This window comes from Dromiciops gliroides, chromosome X (genome assembly GCF_019393635.1).
Source record: "Dromiciops gliroides isolate mDroGli1 chromosome X, mDroGli1.pri, whole genome shotgun sequence".
NCBI lineage: Eukaryota > Metazoa > Chordata > Mammalia > Microbiotheria > Microbiotheriidae > Dromiciops > Dromiciops gliroides.
Genome location: NC_057867.1, coordinates 25,003,402 through 25,023,088, shown reverse-complemented (window position 1 = coordinate 25,023,088; position 19,687 = coordinate 25,003,402). Strand labels below are relative to the sequence as shown.

At 41.5% G+C, this 19,687-nt stretch overlaps 1 protein-coding gene across 1 annotated transcript in view; it reads left to right on the top strand.

Annotated features, from left to right (window-relative positions):
* VSIG1 (V-set and immunoglobulin domain containing 1) overlaps positions 1-17,669 on the top strand; it is a 37,907-nt gene extending 20,238 nt beyond the window's left edge. Inside the window, exons 5-8 of the mRNA XM_043973574.1 lie at positions 10,583-10,738; positions 12,880-12,999; positions 14,412-14,544; positions 17,528-17,669. Of these exons, the coding sequence (XP_043829509.1) occupies positions 10,583-10,738; positions 12,880-12,999; positions 14,412-14,544; positions 17,528-17,669 (551 nt within the window). The remainder of the gene's footprint in view (positions 1-10,582; positions 10,739-12,879; positions 13,000-14,411; positions 14,545-17,527) is intronic.
* The last annotated feature ends 2,018 nt before the right edge of the window (positions 17,670-19,687 follow it).

The window sequence follows — 19,687 nt, the reverse complement described above, 5'->3', positions numbered from 1 at the left end:
CTTCCTGAATCCAGGGCCAATGCTTTATCCACTGCACCACCTAGCTGCCCCTCAATACCTTACTGATAGAGTCAAAACTGAGCTTAGTGAGCCAAGTAATGGAGAAAAGGCAGGGACTCACCTGAGCTCTCCCAAATACCCCTCCAAATACTTTTCAATAACACCTCAACACAGATTCTAGAGTAGTAGAACCCACAAAAGGACACAGTGAAACAATTATCCAGCCAGAGAACTTAGGAGCTTGGCAAAAAAAAGTCTGTCCCATCAGGGTGAGAGTGAAGCACAGTCTAGTGCAGGCCTCACCAGCACAGACCTGGCCTCAGCAGACCAGGAGTAGGCCTTGGAAGTGACTAAATCAGCAACAGCAGCAGCAGTTGCTGCTGCTTCTAGAGCTCTCAGCCCACAGACAGTAAGAGGGTTGAACAACTGGTCAGAAGGAGATTACAGGGGTCCCTTTGCTGGCACTGGGGGCAGGATTCTGTTGCATTGCACATACTTGGATCCAGGTCACAGTCCTGGGTGGCAGTTCCAGGATGAGGAGGAGCACTAGCACACCAGAGCTTGTGGCCATAGAGGAGAAAGGGACCCTGATCACAGTTCCAAGGCAAGAAAGAATGCTTGTAGTCACTTACAGACCAAAACACAGACCAGGAGAGTAGTAAACACATGTTTTCTTAGCTCATGCCACCTTGGAAGAACTGAAAACTTATAAACCCCACAACTATCTCTGAAAACAGCTACACAAAAACTCTGAATCTTGGGAAAGTATGCACTCCATCCTGGAAGCAGAGCTCCACTTTAGCATCAAGTTAAAAGTCAAGAAAGAGGCTAGGAGAATGAGCAAATGACAGAAAAATTCTGACTATAGGAAGTTACTATGGTGATAAGGAAAATCAAAACATACACTTGGAAGAAGACAACAAAGTCAAAACTGCTAAATCCAAAGCCTCAAAAAAAAATATAAATTGGTCTCAGGCTATGTAAGAACTCAAAAAAGATTTTAAAAATCAAGTAACAGAGGTAGAGGAAAAATTTGGAAGAGAAATGAGAGTATGCAAAGAATTCATGAACAAAGTCAACAGTTTGGTAAAGAGGCACAAAAAAATACTGAAGAAAATAAACAACTTAAAAAACTGACTAGCAGGAGGACCTGAATTCAAATCTGGCCTCAGACATTTGACACTTACTAACTGTGTGATCCTGGGCAAGTCACTTAACCCTCATTGCCCTGAAAGGAAAAAAAAACGGACTAGGCCAAATGATAAAAGAGGTACAAAAATCCAATGAAGAAATGAATGCCTTGAAAAGCAGGATTAGTTAAATGGAAAAGATGGTACAAAAGCTCACTGAAGAAAATAAGTCCTTAAAAATTATAATTGGGTAAATGGAATGAATAATTTTATGATATATCAAGAAATAATAAAACAAAATCAAAAGAATGAAAAAATAGAAGCCAATGTGAAAAACTCACTGGAAAAACAACTGACCTGGAAAATAGATCCAGGGGAGATAATTTTAAAATTATTGGACTACCTGAAAGCCATGATCAAAAAAAGATTCTAGACATCATCTTTCAAAAAATTATCAAGGAAAACTACCCTGATATTCTAGAACCAGCGGGTAAAATAGAAATAGAAAGAATCCATTGCTCACCTCCTGAAAGAGATCCCCAAAGGAAAATTCCCAGGAATATTATAGCCAAAATTCCAGAGCTCCCAGGTCAAGGAGAAAAAATTGAAAGCAGCAAGAAAGAAACAATTAAAATATTATGGATCGGGGCAGCTAGGTGACACAGCGAATAAAGCACCAGCCCTGGATTCAGGACTCCCTGAGTTCAAATCTGACCTCAGACACTTGACACTTAACTAGCTGTGTGACCCTGGGCACATCACTTAACCCTCATTGCCCTGCAAAAACAAAAAAATATATATTATGGATCCACAGTCAGGATCACACAAGATTTAGCAGCTCCTACGTGAAAGGATTGGAAGGCTTGGAATATGATATTTAAGAGGGCAAAGGAGCTAAAATTACAATCAAGAATCACCTACCCAGTAAAACTGAGGATAATCCTTCAGGGAGGGGTAAGGGCATTCAATAAAATAGAGGATATTCAAGAATTCCTGATGGAAAGACCTGAGCCAAATAGAAGTTTTGACTTTCAAATACAAAACTTAAGAAAAGCATAAAAAGGTAAACAGGAAAGAGAAATGAGAAAGGATTCAATAAGGTTAAACTATTTACATTCCTACATGGGGAAATGATACTTATAACTCCTAAAAACTTTGTCATTACTTGGGTAGTTAGAAGAATTTAGAATTTAAATATATAGACAGAGGGCATTGGTTTGAATTGAATATGATGGGATGATAATCTAAAAAATAAAATTAAGGGATGGGAAAGAGGAATGCACTGGGAGAAGAGGAAATAGAGAGGTAGAATGGGTTAAATTGTCTCACATAAAAAAAGTGTGAAAGAGCTTTTACATTGGAGGGGAACATAGGGAAGTTGAGAGGAGCTAGTGAACCTTACATCAGAATTGGCTCAAACAGGGAATAACATACACACTCAGTTGGGTATAGAAATCTATCCTACTGTACAGGAAATTAGGAGGGAAAGTGGATGAGAGAAGGGAGGTTGATGGAAGGGAAGGTGGATTTGGGTAAGTAAAAGAAGCAAAATGCTTTTGAGAATGTACTAGGTGAAAGAAAAAAGAGAGCAGGATAAACGGGGCAAGGGATAGGATGGAGGGAAATACAGAGTGACCATATTTGTGAAAAAAATTTACAGCAGGTTTCTCTGATAAAGACCTAATTTTTCAAATAGAGAACTGAGTCAAATTTGTAAAAATAAGATCCATTCCTCAATTCATAAATGGTCAAAGGATATGAACAGGCAGTTTTCAGACAAAGTAATCAAAGCTAGCTATAACTCTACAGTAAAAATTATCTAAATCACTATTGATTAAAGAAATGCAAATTTAAACAACTTGACTAATTAGACAGAAAAGGAAAATAACAAAAATTGGAGGGGATGTGGGAAAATTGAGACCTTAATGCACTGTTGGTGAAATTTTATACTGATTCAATCATTCTGGAGAACAGTTTGGAACTAAGCCCAAAGGGCTATAAAACCATACATACTCTCTGACCTAGCAATACCACTACTAGGTCTGCATCCAAAGAGACAAAACCCAAAAATAACAAAAAGGAAAAGGACCTGTATGTACAAAAATAATTATAGCAGCTCTTTTGTATTGGAAATTGAGGAGATTGTCCATCAATTGAAGAATGGCTGAACAAGTTGTTGGATATGATTGTGATGGAATACTATTGTGCTATAAGAAATGACAAGCAGAGAAAAAATGAATTCAAATACTATGGAGCCACAGTCAGGATAACACAAGATCTAGCAGCTTCTACATTAAAGGACTGGAAGGCATGGAATATGATATTCTATAGGGCCAAGGAACTGGGACTACAACCTAAAATCACCTATGCAGCAAAACTGAATATAATCTTTCAGGGGAAAAATGGGACTTCAATGAAAAAGAGGACTTTCAGGCATTTGTGATGAAAAGACCTGAACTGAATGGAAAATTTGGCTTTCAAATACAAGACTCTAGAGAAGCATAAAAAGGTAAAAAGGAAAAAGAAATCATGAGGGGCATTAAAAGGTTAAACTGTTTACATTCTTACATGAGAAGAGAATACTTCCAACTCATAAGAAATTTATCAGTATTAGGGCAGCTGAAAGGAATATACTTAGACAGAGGGCACAGGTGTGAATTGAATATGAAGGGATGATATCTGTAAAGCATTTATCCTTGGTTTTTTTTTTTTTGTGGGGCAGTCAGGGTGGGATGGCTTATGTCTGGGGCTGGATTTGGGCTCGGGGCCTCCTGGGTCCAAGGCTGGTGCTTTGTCCACTGTGTCACCTAGCTGACCCATGATAACATCTTTAAAATAAAGTTAAGAGGTAAGAGGAATGCACTGGCAGAAAGGGAAAGGGAGAGGGGACAGGTGTAAAATAGCTCACATAAAAGAAACCAGAAAAAGCTTATGGAGTGGAGGGAAAGATGGGGAAGGAGTGGGGGAGTTAGTGAGCCTTACTTTCATCAGAATTGGCTCGAAGAGGGAATAACATAAATACACAAGCGGGTATAATAATATATTTTGCCCTGAGGGAAAGTGGGAAGGGAAAGGGGAAAAGGGAAAAGGGGGGGAGAGGTGAAGGAAGGAAGGAAGGAAGGAAGGAAGGAAGGAAGGAAGGAAGGAAGGAAGGAAGGAAGGAAGGAAGGAAGGAAGGAAGGAAGGAAGGAAGGAAGGAAGGGGGCAGTAAAAAGCAAAACAATTTTGAGGATGGATAGGATGAAAAAAGATAGAAAATAGAGTAAATATCAAGGGGAGGGAATAGGACAGAGGGTAATACAGTTAGAAATAGTAACTGAAAGAAATGATGAGCAGGATGCTATCACAAAGAATTATGAAAAATGCCAACCATCAACAGAGGAAGAATTGATGGTATTTGAATACAGATTGAAGTATAATTTTATTTGCTAGTTCCTCTTTCTAAAATTATTCTAAAAAAGAAAAAAGTTATTCTATCTATTTTCTTTCACAACTTGACTAATGTGAAAATCTTTGGCATAACTGCACATGTATGGCTTATATTGAGTTGCATGGTTCCATAGGGAGGGGTGAGAAGGAAGAGAGGAAGAAAATTTATAACACAAAGTTTTTTGTTTTTTGTTTTTGTGGGGCAATGAGGGTTAAGTGACTTGCCCAGGGTCACACAGCTAGTAAGTGTCAAGTGTCTGAGGCCAGATTTGAACTCAGGTCCTCCTGAATCCAGGGCCAGTGCCTTATCCACTGCACCACCTAGCCGCCCCCAGAACACAAAGTTTTAAAAAAATCAATGTGAAGAAATGATGAGCAGGCAGATTTTAGAGAAACTGAGTGAGATGAGCAGAACTATGAGAACATTGTAAACAGTACCAGCAATATTGGACAATGATCAACTGTGAATGATTTCTCTGTTCTCAGCAATACAATGATCCAAGTCTGAAGAACTTATGATGAAACATGCTATCCATCACCAAAGAAAGAACTGGTGGAATCTGAAGACAGATGGAAGCAAACTATTTTCTTTTTTTTCATTTTGGTGCATCTTTTCTTTCATAATATGATTAACATGGAAATATGTTTTGTATGACTTCATGTGTATAACCTGTATCAGATTGCTTGCCTTCTTAAAGAGGGGGTCAAGGGAGGAAGGGAGGGAGAGACTATGCAAAGTCATTTTATTATTGCATTTGACCCTCACAACATCTTGGGAGGTAGGTGCTATTATTATCCTTATTTTACAGTTGAGGAAACTGTGGCAAATAGAGATTTTTTTTTTCAGGGGGTGGAGCAATGAGGGTTAAGTGACTTGCCCAAGCTCACACAGTTAGTAAGTGTCACGTGTCTGAGGCCGGATTTGAACTCAGGTCCTCCTGAATCCTGGTCCGGTGCTTTATCCAACTGCAGTACTGCCTACCTGCACCAGCAAGTCACTTAAAAAAATCTCGGGGCAGCTAGGTGGCACAGTGGATAAAGCACCGGCCCTGGATTCAGGAGGACCTGAGTTCAAATTTGGCCTCAGACACTTGACACTGGCTGTGTCAAGTGATCCTGGGCAAGTCACTTAACCCTCATTGCCCCACAAAAAATAAACAAACAAAATAATAAAAACAAAGTGACTTGCTTAGGGTTACACAGCTAGTAAAAGTTTGGGACTACATTTGAACTTGTCTTACAGACTTTATGTCCAGTGATCTATCCACAGTGCCACCTAACTGTTTCTTCAGGGATCAAGTGGAATAAACCAAATGTTTGGGGATGGCTGCTGTGTCTCCCTTCCCCATACCCCACTAATATTCTCTAGGTTAAACATCTCCTTTGACCTCTAATCATACAGCATGGACTCGAGGACCTCCATCATTCTTTGTTTAGTCGGTTTCTGTCGAGTCTGACTCTTTGTGACCCCTTTCTGGGAAGGGGGATTTCTTGGCAAAGATCCTGGAGTAGTTTGCCATTTCCTCTCCAGCTCATTTTATAGATGAGAATCTTGAGATAAACAGGGATTTGTGACTTGCTTAGGGTCATACAGCTAGGATATGTCTGAGACTGGACTGGAACCAGGAAGATGAATCTTCCTGAGTCCAAAACCAGTGCTCTATCCACTATAGTGCCATCTAGCTGGCACTTCGCCATTGCGGTCACCCTTTTTTGGTTGCTCCCCAGTTTATCAATTTACTTTCTAAACTGTTGTGCCCAGATGAGAACAGGATTGGTTTTGCTTTTCTTTTTATTCCTAGGGCTTAACAATTCAATTCAATAAACATTTATTAAGCACCTACTGTGTATTAGGTACTATGCTAAGCACTGGGAATACACATAAGAAAAAAGAGACAGTCCCTGTTCTCAAGGAGCTTTCAATCTAATGGAGGAAGACAACAAGTAAAAGAAAGCTGAAAGGAGTGAATGTGAAAGCCAAATAGAGCTACCTATAGAGAATGGAGTTACCAGGAAGGTTGTAAGTCCTTTAGAAGGGAAGGTGTAGGGAAAAGTTTAGTGCTCCACCCTCCAGCCTTCCAATCAGGGGAGACACAACTGAAGGTGAGTTGCAAAAGTGTAGAGAGTTTCCAAACCTGTGATGATGAGATTTCAAGTGATCAACTTATCCTGGGAGGCAGAGCATGTTGTTCCTAAGGTGAAATCAAGCAGAGCAGCGCTGACACATAGTAGGCACTTAACAAGTGCTTATTGACTGTCTGTCTAATTAAAATCCTGCTGCAATAGGTCAGAAGAAAGTTGATGAGAGTCTAAGACAGGATAATGGCCATATTGAGGAGACAGAGGCTAGAAGTGACTTGCCAAGTGATCATGTATTGTTGTTTTCCTTTGTTCTAGAAGAGGACCATGATATTGGGGTGATGTCATGACTTGCGGTAAACTGGATTTACGTGGAGGGAGGGCTATGCAAAGTCACCAACCTCACTCTCTCCCTCCAGAGCCATCTGGGTCCAGGGGCAAGATATTTTTATCAGAACAACTGGAGATGGTCCCGGATGTTTGAGACAATCAGGGTGAAGTGACTTGCCCAGGGTCATACAGCCTATAAGTGTCAAATATCTGAGACCCAATTTGAACTCATATCCTCTTGAATCTAGGGCCAGTGCTCTGTCCACTGTGCTACCTAGCTGCCTCCAATCATGTATAGGGACTGATAGAAGGGAGAAGAAAGGGAATCCACATTTATAATGCACCTACTGTGTACCAGGCATTCTACTAAGTGCTTTGATAGAGAGAGAATAGTCATGGATGATCCTGAGCTTACAAATCTGGGTGACTAGAAGAATGGTGCCCTCATGCCCTCATGCCCTCAACATGAACAAGCAAGTGTGGAGGAGGAGCAGGCTTGGGAAACAATGAGTTCTGCTTAGGGAATATTGAAGCAGAGATGTCAGTGGGACCCCCGAGGTGGAGATGTCCAGCAAGCAGTTGTGACACATGACTATAGGTCAAGAAGGAGGTTAGGTATGGAGTCATCTGCACAGACATGACTATTAAAGCCATGGAAACTGAAGGGATCATTGAGAAAGAATGGAGAAGAGAGTGCCTAGGGAACTTTGATGAAACCTCTGCCATTTCATTGGCCCACTCAGAAAAGAGTAGAAAGTGCCCCAGATGGAAAGATCCTTGGCTTTCTGAGAGCCATGAGATGAGGGTTCTAGTTCTGGGCCACCTTACTACCCAGCCAGGAACCCCTTTTCTTCTCCTTAGAATCAGAAGACTCTCATACTAGAAGATTAAGAAATTGAAGCCAAGAGAGGTGAAGTGATTTGCTCAAGGTCACACAGGCAGAACTTTTGAACTCATGTCCCCAGACTTCTTTCCTTTGTATCTGCCTTCCTCTTTCCTTGGGGTTCCAGGCACCTCCTTATTTGGGTAAACTAGAGCTTTTCCAAGGGAGAGTCTGACAAGGCACTATTTTTCTGCGTCATACCAGGCCATCAGGTAAGGGAAGGAAATGATTTGATATTCTTGTCCTCAGGAGCAAAATTAGGTACTTATAATGCTGGTGGAACCCATCTCTCAGAAACAGAGTTCTACAATGACATGGACCTGATCTATGTGGTTCATGTCCCTACCTGCCAAAAATCTCCCAAAGCACTAAGCACAGTGTCTAGCCCATAATAAATGCTTGTTTTTTTCCCTTCCCCATTCCAGGAATAGCAGAACCTGACACTTTATAACTCTTATATCTATTCATCCTTAGTTCCCTTGCAAACATTGTTAACAATTTGTAGCTAGGTAGTACTACAGTGGATAGAGTGCTGGGCCTGGAGCTAAAGTTCAAAACCAACCTCAGATACTGACTAGCTGTGTGATCCTGGGCAAGTCAATTCACCCTGTTTGCCTCAGTTTCCTCATCTGTAAAATGAGCTGGAGAAGGGGGCGGCTAGGTGGCGCAGTGGATAGAGCACCGGCCCTGGAGTCTGGAGTACCTGAGTTCAAATTCGGCCTCAGACACTTAACACTTACTAGCTGTGTGACCTTGGGCAAGTCACTTAACCCCAATTGCCTCACAAAAAAACCCAAGAAACAAAACAAACAAAAATGAGCTGGAGAAGGAAATGGCAAACCACTCTAATATCTTTGCCAAGAAAACCCCTGTCTGACAAAGAGTCAGACAGGACTGAACAACAACAAAGAACATATATAGGAAGTTTGTTACTTGTAAGAAGATGGAAAGAGCTGGGCCAATATGTCTTTGGGCTAGTCATTTCTAGCTCAGTCCGGTCTATAGTCAGGCCTGCATAGTTGTTAAGACTTCCTGATTTTTCTTTCTCAGCTAGAAATCCTTTCTCATTTCACTTCTAATCCCTTTGGGGTAACTTGCTTCAATTCATCTCTTCCCTGGCTCAGGACTCAAGTCAACCCCTTCCACCCTTAGTCTTTTCCACTAGTCTTTCCAATTCCTCTCACTCCCTCTGGGCTCCAACCCACACAAATGAACCATACTAGCACCAGGTCTTACAAATTATCCTGAGGCTTGGCGGGAAACTGAGAAGGAGGGAAGGGAGATTTGGCAGGCACTACTGGTAGTCCTGCCCCAACAGAACAAGGGAAGCCCTGTTGATCAGGGTCTAGGAGAGACAAATGTGTTTTAATAGAACAAGTACTAGCTTTGGAGCAGGAGACTTGGGTGCAAATCTCACCTCACACAATGAACTGTGTGACCACCCCCAAGGGACTTCAAGTCTCAGAATTTCATCTGGAAGATGGGGATGATAACATTGATAGGGTCTGCCATGGGAGGTTTTAGTGTGAAAGGTATTTTGTAAATTTCAAAGCCTTATAATCAGTCAGTGAACAAGCATTTATTAAGTGCTTACTATGTGTCAGTTGCTGTTTTTCAATTGTTTTTCAGTCATGTACAACTTTTTGTGACCCCATTTGGGGTTTTCTTGTCAGGGCTACTGGAGTGGTTTGCCATTTCCTTCTCTAGCTCATTTGACAGATGAGGGAACTGAGGCAGACAGGGTGAAGTGACTTGCCCAGGATGCTAAACTCTGGGAATACAAATAGAAGTAAAAAGAAAGCCATCTCTACCCCCAAGAAGCTTGTATTCTAATGGGAAACATGTAAAAAGAAATGGAAATAATTTTTGATCTGTTTAAACCCTCTCAGGATGAGGCAACATGAGGTGCTACAGAGGTTTCAAACTCAAAGCCTACAAAACTCCCTAGTGGGGCCCAACCAGATTAAAATTTCATTGGGAAATGTTTAACAAGGTAAATTAAAATAAAATACAACATAGATAATGGTAATTTGTGTTTTTCTAAGTAAATGTGCAGCCTGCAAGGATCGATTTCTATTTGAGTTTGACACCATTGATGATGGATAGGGAGCCTAGGCCAGAGTCACAAAGACCTGGGTTCAAGTCCTAACTGCCACACAAAGTAGCTCCCCCTAAGGGTCTGTAACCTTTCTGTGCCTCTTGGCAGTCTGGTGCCTATGGACGTCTTTGTTTTTTAAATGAGGATTCCTAGAGACTCAGGGCCTATCTGTAGGCCACTAGGTGGTGCTGCAGTGGATAGAATGCCAGACCTGGAGTCAGAAAGACTCATCTTCCTGAGTTCAAATCCAGCCTCAGAGACTACCTGTGTGACCCTGGGCAAGGGCAGCTAGGTGACGCAGTGGATAGAGCACTGGCCATGGATGTGAGTTCAAATCTGACCTCAGACAGTTGACACTTATTAGCTGTGTGACCCTGGGCAAGTCACTTCACTCTTATTGCCCTGAAAAAAAATCTGTGGGGAGCTAGAATCAAGAGGCAGTATATCTGAACCTCAAGGAAGACCTTCATTAGTTGACACATCCTACAGTCATTGGGGGGGACCTTACAGAAATTGCCAAGGGAGTTTTTGGAAATATCAAAGAAGTACCCTTTGGGAAATGGGTAAGAGAAGACAATTGTCACAAACTGCCACCCTCCTAGTAAACTTTTACTCTTTGTTATTGCCTTCCAGTCAAACCTTCAAAGCCTTTTTGTACCATCAGAGGGACCCCGGAAGCTGAGCATGCCATCTCACTTTCCTGCTATTCTGCTGAAGGGATGCCATACCCTGTGTACCAGTGGTTTAAAGTGGAGGAAGACACCGTCAAACCTGTGAAAGAACAATACAGTGAGTATTGTCTGAGCCTAGAACTCAATAAATGGTGTCATGTGGCCACTTTCTCCAGTACTGAGTAATAGCTCTTTGGATCTCGGTCTACTGTGATTTGTGGGCCCAAAGAGGATGGTGACACATAGGCTAATGTGGCCTGCCTCCTCTGCACCATACCTGGAGGCCCACTGGTTTCTAGTCTAGTTTAGGGTCGGGTTGCTTTGAGGATGGGTCCAATTTATAGTATGACCAAAGGGTGTATCTGGACTTGGGGCATTCTCAATCTGGGCCAAAAGGATCTGTCTCCACCCAATACTCCTTTGTAAGCTTGGTTCTGGTTTGGCCCCAATGAATCTTACTTTCAAGGAGAACTTGCCTTTGGAGGGGGGAGGGGATAAGGACTAAGAAAGAAGGGTGGATCACTTGGTCGCCGAAGATATTGGTTATTAATAATTTTTTTCTCACAGTAGAATGGAAAAGTGCCATAAAATACGCACTAACAAAAGGTTCCAAGGGGAGCTCAAAGGGAGAGATACCCCTTTCAACATTTAAGCTGGGTTTGGAGATCCCTCTGCCTTTGGTGATAAGGGATAGTGAGCATATTAATGATACTTCAACCCTCCAAAAACTTGAGGGCTTCAGCACCAAGCCTCTCACATCTAGCAACCCAGACTTGCCAAGGACCAACCCCTACAAATGCCCATACCTTCCCCATAACCCCCATTCCCCACCACTCTACAGTACTGGAACCATGAACCATGATCAAATCAACTCAGCTATTGTTCCTGGATGGGATATGTCAATCTATTTTCCAGTGGTCCCATTCACCATCTCTGTAACTTTCTGAAGGAAAGCTTCCTTGGCCACACTCTCCTAAGTATGCTGTTTCCCCCTTTAGATTGTAAACTCCTTGAAAGCAGGGACTATCTTTGTTTTTTAATTTCTATTCCCAGTGCTTAGCATCAATCCATCCTTCCCCCGCCCCACCTCTCCAATCTACCAATTGATATTCCCAAAGGGTAGGTCTAAAGATGTTACTAATCTTCTCAAGAAGCCTCAATGGCTCCCTCTTACCTCTAGGATAATTGATTGGCTTTTACAGCCCTTCACAGTCTGCCTCCAACCTATGTTTACAGGTTTACTCTTTACATAATCAATGTTATAGCCAAGCTGGTCTACTTCCTATTTCCTGTACATAGCATTCCATTTCTTACCTCCTCACCTCCACCTCATGGAACTCTTATTCCCTTCAAGGCTCAGTTCAAGTGCCATCTCCTACATGAGCCCTTTTTGGATGCCCCTCATTGTTAATGATCTCCCTTTCTCTCAATTACGTTGTATTTACTTTATATATAGGGTGTTCCAAAAGTCTCAGTGCAGTTTAAAGATTTAATAAGCTTAAACTTTGTTTCCCTTAAATAGAAAAATAAAGCAAAAGATCCCAGAGAGGAACAGGACAGCCATTCCAGGGTTCATTAGCAACCCATTTGGCAGAACTGACCCAGTTTTAAGCTTCACTAAGAGTTTTGGGACACCCGGTATATTTTTTTGTTTTTGTTTTTTGGTGGGGCAATGAGGGTTAAGTGACTTGCCCAGGGTCACACAGCTCGTAAGTGTCAAGTGTCTGAGGCTGGATTTGAACTCAGGTCCTCCTGAATCCAGGGCCAATGCTTTATCCACTGCACCAGCTAGCTGCCCCAATCCTGTATATTTTGTAAGGACTTTCTTGAGTCTACATTTTTTCCTCTCAGGAGAAGGTAAGCTCTTGAGGGTCTGGACACTTTTGTTTTAGTTCTTGTAGAGAAACTTAATTAAAGCTTGTTGAGTTGAGTGTCAATGGCCTAGAAGAAGTGTTATTGGAGCTAGGGCTTTAAGGATGAGCAGGCATTGGATGTGCCATACCACAACTCACCATCCATTCCTAAACAGGTCCAGCCATCTCCATCCAGATCCAATTGACTGGAAACTCCCTGAGGGGAGATACTATTTCTTGTCTTCACTTAACACTGAGTAGGCACATACTAAAAATCTGCAGAACTGAATCATGTTGAAGCATTGCTATTTATTTGCTCATCTGTGTAGGTCTGTTCTACATATCAAAATAGATGAAAAGTTCTACATATCAAGTAGATCAAAAGTGCCTCTCCTGTTTTTGACAGATCCAACGACTGGACTTTTGGTTATCAGCAATCTGACCACCTTTGAGAAAGGCCACTACCGCTGCATTGCCAGCAACAATCTTGGGAACAGCTCCTGCGAGATCGATCTCACCATAGGACGTGAGTTGATAGTTGTCTAAATAAGCTGGGTCCTGCTTGTGACCTTTGGTGTGGGCCATCTCAAGCAAATGGATTCTCATGGACCCCCAGATGGATGCCTGGCCCCTCTCTGGCTTCTCTTGTTTTATTTCCCTGTTTTGTTCTTGTCTGGGGATTCCAACCTTGGATTTCATCAGTGCGAGCTGCTGAGGTAGAGGCTTGAATGGAGTCCCCTCCACGAGTCTACAGCTCAACTGCAATTGATGATCTTTTAGAGTAACCTGGAACACTGAAAGTTCAGTGCCTGGCCCAGGGTTGGGCACCCAATATTAATCAGAGGCTGGTTTTCCCAACTACTCTAAGGCTTGCCCTCTACCCATTGGGCCTTGCTGCCTCTCCATTCATTGTTAGGCCCAGACACATGAAATCAGAATCCCCTCCATTATCTCTGTCTGGGTTTCCCTTCTGTTTCCTCTCATCATATCCAAAGGAAATGGGAGGTACTTGAGTGAAGCCACCCAGCTTTCTTCATATCCCAATTTCTCAAACTGGAGGAAGCTGACTCTACCTCCATGCCATGAATCCTAATGCCAGAAGAAGGACCCTTAGAGGCCATCTCTCTGGCCCAACCCCTCGTGATATAGAGGAAGAAACTGAAGCAGCCTAGAAAGGGGAGAGGCAGCATGGTATGGTAGAAAGACAACTGAATTTGGAGTCAGAGGATCTGGGTTCAAATCCTGTCTCTGTCACCTAATGCTTATGTGACCTTGTTTCAATCACTTCTCCCCCTTGAGTCTCAGTTTCCTCTTCTGTAAAATGAAAAGGTCAGACTGGCTGGCCTCTGAGGTGCCTTCCAGCTCTAGAACTATGATTCTATCATCTATCTTATGAGGTCTGTTCCCTATTACTTCTTTCTTTCTTTCTTTCTTTCTTTCTTTCTTTCTTTCTTTTTTTGCGGGGTAATGGGGGTTTAGTGACTTGCCCAAGGTCGCACAGCTAGTAAGTGTCAAGTGTCTGAAGCTGGATTTGAACTCAGGTCCTCCTGAATCCAGGGCCGATGCTTTATCCACTGCGCCACCTAGCTGCCCCTGTTCCCTATTACTTCACAGCTAGAACCATCATGGGAACAGTGAGAAAAGCAAGAGAAGGATCCTAGCCCCGGACAAGGTCAGAGTATGCCCTGCAGCTGAGAAGCTGCAGATGATATAATAAAGGACCAAATAATGGCATATACAGCACAGGATACACAAGTGCTAGAAGAACCAGGTTCATCATGCATGGCCCCAGTACAGAGTAGCAGAAGAGGGAGATTCTCCTTCCTGTCTGCTATTCAGGCATCCCTCCAGTTCACGAGTCCCTCAGCACCCCAGATGCTGATGATCACTCTCTAGCTTGAAGGTTCATGACTATTGACAAGACTTTTCCCACTCTAGATTCAGAAGCAGGCATCATTGCTGGGGCACTGATCGGAGCCCTTCTGACAGCCATCATCATCTGCTTGATTGTTTGGTTTTTCATGACAAAGTTCAAGTCCAAGAAAAGAAAAGGGATCACAAAGGAGATGCAGTAAGAGTTTTTCTATTGTTACCTGACTCTGGTAGTTACTTGTTGTCTTGAAAAAGATTTTTATCTTTTTTTTTTGTTATATCATTGTTATTTCCCAATAACTTGCCCCACCAGCATTTGTAATGGGATCATCTGCTAAGCAAGATCCTCTGACACGTTGATAATGCCCGATAAGCACATGCCTGATTTCATAACTGTGTTCTATCACTGCTTTGTCTCAAGGTGGGAGGCACATTCCATCATCAGGAGTCAAGATTGCATTAGATCGCTCTGAGTTCCGTAATGTACTGTAACATACTGTGTGGTTTGGCTCTGTGTTTTGTGGTCATTATGGATGTGGTTTTCCTGGCTCTGATTACTTCCTTCTGCATCAATTCATGTACATTTCTCTGAATTCTTCCCAGTTGTCATTTCTTAGAGCACATTCCATTAGATTCATATACAGCAATTTGTCCAGCAAATCCCTGATTGATGGGAATCTACTTCCCCCCCATTTTTGTCCTGCCACAAAAATTACTTCTGTGAATATTTTGCCATTAAATGCATTTCCTTCTATCTTTAGGAATATGTCTCTAATAGTAACATTAACTGGTCAAAGGATCTAAACAGTTTCATAACTTTTCTCACATAATTCCAAACTGTTTTCCCGAATGATTGAACCAGCTCACAGTTCTCTCAACAGTATATTAAGTCAACAAACATTTATTAAGCACGTATTATGTGTCAGGAGCTGTGCTAAGTGTGAAACTGTTACTGTGCCTGTCTTACCGTAGCCTCTACAACACTGACTATTCTGTCTTTACCATACTTGCTAACTCAATAGGTCTGAGGTGAAACTTCAGCATTGTTATTATTTTAATTTTAATTTTTTTATTATTAGTAATTTGGAACATTTTTCCATATATTGATAGTTTGCGTTTATTCTTTTGAAAAATGTTTATATCCACTTACCATTTATTTATTTGGAAATAACTCTTGGCCTTATTTTTTGTATTAATTCCTAAATATCTCTGGTATATCGGATATCAGAAATATTTGATGCAATAATTTTTCTCTGATGTATAATTTCCCTTCTGATTCTAGTAGCATTGATTTTGTTTATTCAAATGCTTTTTAAATTTTATGTAATCACATATCTATTTTGTCTGTTATGCCCATCTCTATCTCTTGTTTCATTAAGAATCCTCTTCTTAGCCGTTGTTAGGAAAAGTTTCTCCTTCCATTTTCCTCTGATTTTCTTTTAATGATGTGACCTTTTATGTTAAGGTCGCTTATCCAGTTGGAGCTTAGTTTGGTATTTTGTGTAAGATAATGGTCCAAATGGAGTTTCTGCCAAACTACTTTCCAGTTCAATTCCATTCAACTCAATAAACATTTATTAATATTTACTATGTGCCAGGCACTATTCTGAGCACTAAATTTTCCCAAGAAGTTCTTGTCAAAGAAAGAGTCCTTCCCCTAGTAATTGATGTTAGTGAGTTTATCTAATACTAGGTTACTATGCTTGGTTGCTTCTAGGGGTTGCTTATCTAGCCTATACTACTAGTCTGCTTTTTATTTTTTAAGCTAGACCAAGTAGTTTTGATGGCTACTGCTTTATAATATAATTGGAAATCTAGTAAATTTGATCAATCAACAAGCTTTATTATGTGTGTCAGGTACTCTGTTAGGCACTGGGGATTCAAAGAAAAAGTGAAAACAGTCCCTGCCCTCAAGAAGCTTATATTTTAATGAAGTAGATAGCATGTATAAATCAGAACATATAAGAAATACAGAGCAGAGGGAAGGTAATTTTAGAGAGGAAGGTGCTAGAAGCTGATGAGAGTAGGAAAGACTCCCACTTGAGTTGAATTTTAAAGAAAGCCAGAAATTCTAAGAATCCAGAGGTTGGGAGGAAGAGAATTTTAGGCCTGAGGATCAACCATCAAAAGAGCACACAGAGAGGAGATGAGGGTTTGATCTTGAGGAACAATAAGAGATATTTTTGGTCATTATTTCCTTCAAGATTCTTTTTTTCTTTTTTTTTTTTTGCAGGCAATGGGGGTTAAGTGACTTGCCCAGGGTCACACAGCTAGTAAGTGTCAAGTGTCTGAGGCCGGATTTGAACTCACGTACTCCTGAATTCAGGGCTGGTGCTTTAACCACTGCACCATCTAGCTGTCCCCTCCTTCAAGATTCTTAATCTTGTTGACACAGATATTTCTTAACCACACATCAAGTGCATTGCTCTGTAACGTGGCCATTTTTAGCATAAGACACAAGGGATAGTTTTTGTTAACATCATGTCCTACCCTAGACCAGAGACATTCAGTAGAATTGGCAATGTGGTGAAGTAGAAAGAGTCTTATAGAAAGAGCCAGGAGACCTAAGTTCTAATCTCAGCTCTGCCATGTCCTAGGTGAAATAATTAATGTCATTCTCTGCCCATCTCTGGGAGTTCTCATAGTGGAAAGGGGCATCAGATGTTACTGAGTCCACATCATATGGGGCAGATATTCTGGGCATCTTGTGTTGTCTAGTATGGTGGGAAGAGCCCTGGCTCTGGAGTCAGAGGACCTGGGTTCAAATCTTGCCTCTGATGTTCACTACCTGTGTGACTTTTGGCAAGTCATTTCTTCCCTGGACCTCAGTTTCCTCCTCTGTAAAATGAGGGCATTGGACTAGATGACTCCTGAGGTCCCTTCCAGCTCTTTAGCTATTTGCTTCTTGACTTGAATTAAATATTGACTTGAGTTCTTCCTCCAGTCTTTTATCCTCAACTCTCCCTAGCACCTAGCACAGCCTGAAACATAACATGATACATAAATGTTTATCAGCTGACTGAGATACCAAATACCATTTCCTTCTATTTTCAGATGTCTTTCTCATTTTGCTCGATTCAGTTGTGGGGCTTGACTGTTGCTCAGCATAGAGGATGTGCCTCAGTTTTCCCTCCAGTCTCTATTTCATTAATGCACTCTTTCCTGTGTCTTCTTTCTCACAGGCCCATGACAAAGACACTCCAAAGTTCTGAGTACGAGACAGTGCCAGCCCAGGAAACTGCCCCCCGAGAAGTGCCTCCATCATCCACAGAGCCTGAATTATTGGCCCCCAACCATGAGGAGGCTGAAGGAGGGGGAAAATAGGCTGTGACTAAAGACACAGATGCACTACTACAGCCAACCCAGCAGTAGTGTTTGGGACTGAGTCACCATGGAAACCCCCCATAACAAAGCCTGTGTGTGATTATAGCTTAGACATCCATATATTTCCTACTCTGAATCCCAGGCAAGAGGCTCGATTTAGCTACCCAAGAAATACAAGGGCTTCTGCACAATATGTCAGCAGTATGTTATTTTGCTTAGCTGTATTTTTAAAATGTGTAAAGACAATTTAATGCCTGGAGAGATCCTTGGACCTGGGGGTCCAGGGACTTGATTTGTCATTTCAGTTCTGCCACTATCTCCATGTGTGACTGTGAGCAAGTCCCTCCCATTCTCTAAGCCTCAGTTTCCCCATCTGTAATGTGAGGGGGGTTGGACCAGATGGCTTCTAAGAGCCCTGCTAACTCTGTCATTCTGTGATGTCCCCAATAAATGATTGGCTGGTGCTTTCTAGCTTAGAAGAAACTATTTGGCAGAATCTGTGACTTGGATTGAATGATTTAATTTCTCTCTTCACATTCCATGTGCAGGTAGGAAGAGATAGCATTGGTAAGGCTCAATGCTACTACCATATTCCTGATGCTGTTGACCACCAAGAAAAATTTATAGCTTTATCATCAACAACCAATCAGAATTAGTATTTCTCCTAAGGATAACCAACTGATGATAGATCTCTTAGAGATCTAGGTTCCCAGGAAAAAAGCATGAAGGGTCTCTAAAACTCCACATTGGCCTTTCTACTGGCTAAAATCTCCAAACTAATCTGGACGGTGGCTCAAAGTGAACAAAGTGTTCCGATTCATCAGAAGTCAGAAAGACCTCGGTTCATCTGTCTACTCACTTCTGGGTATCCCAGGCAATTCTCAAAGACTGTGTACATCTGCATTAGTGGAGGGAGTTTCTTCACTAGTAGTTCTCTAAAACAGGGACTGGAAAACTACAACCTGAGGGGCAAATATGATTTGTATTTTAAAATGCAAAAAAATCATTTTTAGCTTGTTAGTCATAAAACAGGTAGCTGGATGGATTTGGTCCATGGGTTGTACTTTGTCAATCCCTGCTCTAGACCAGGGCTTCTTAAGTTTTTTCTACTCACTACCCTTTTTGCCTGAAAAATTTTTATATGACCCTGGGTATATAGGTATATAAAATAGATATACATAACCTTTTACTGTTGCTAAATGGGCAACCCCATATGGGGTCATGACCCACAGTTTAAGAAGCTAGGCTTTAGACCAACAAAAGCACAAATTTGGTTTTCTCACGAGAGAGAGAGAGAGAGAGAGAGAGAGAGAGAGAGAGAGAGGAAGAAAAAAAAGAACAAGGAAGGAAGAGAAAGGAAGGAAGAGAGAAAGAAAGAAAGCAAGAAAGAGAAAGAAAGAAAGAGGAAGGAAGGGAAAGGGAGAGAAAGAGAAAGCAAGCAAGAAAGAGAAAGGAAGGAAGGAAGGGAGGGAAGGAGGGAGGGAAAGAAAGAAAGAAAGAAAGAGAAAGGAAGGGAGAGAAAGAACAAGGAAGGAAGAGAAAGTAAGAGAGAAAGAGAAAGACAGAAAGGAAGGAAGGAAGAGAAAGGCAGAGAAAGAGAAAGCAAGCAAGAGAAAGAAAGAAAGAAGAAAGAGGAAGAAAAAAGAGAAAGAAAGGGAGAGAAAGAGAAAGAAAGCAAGAGAAAGAAAGAGGAAAGAAGGAAGAAAAAGAAAAAAGAAAGGAAGAGAAAGGAAGAGAGAAAGAGAAAACAAGCAAGCAAGAAAGAGAAAGAAAGAGGAAGGAAGGGAAAGGGAGAGAAAGAAAGAAAGCAAACAAGAGAAAGAAAAAAGAAAAAAGGAAGAAGAGAAAGAGAAAGCAAGCAAGAGAAAGAAAAATGAAGAAAGAAAGAAAGAGAAAGGGAGAGAAAGAGCAAGCAAGCAAGAGAAAGAAAAAAGGAAGAAGAGAAAGAAAGAGAAAGGGAGAGAAAGAGAAAGCAAGCAAGAGAAAGAAAAAAGAAAAAAGGAAGAAGAGAAAGAAAG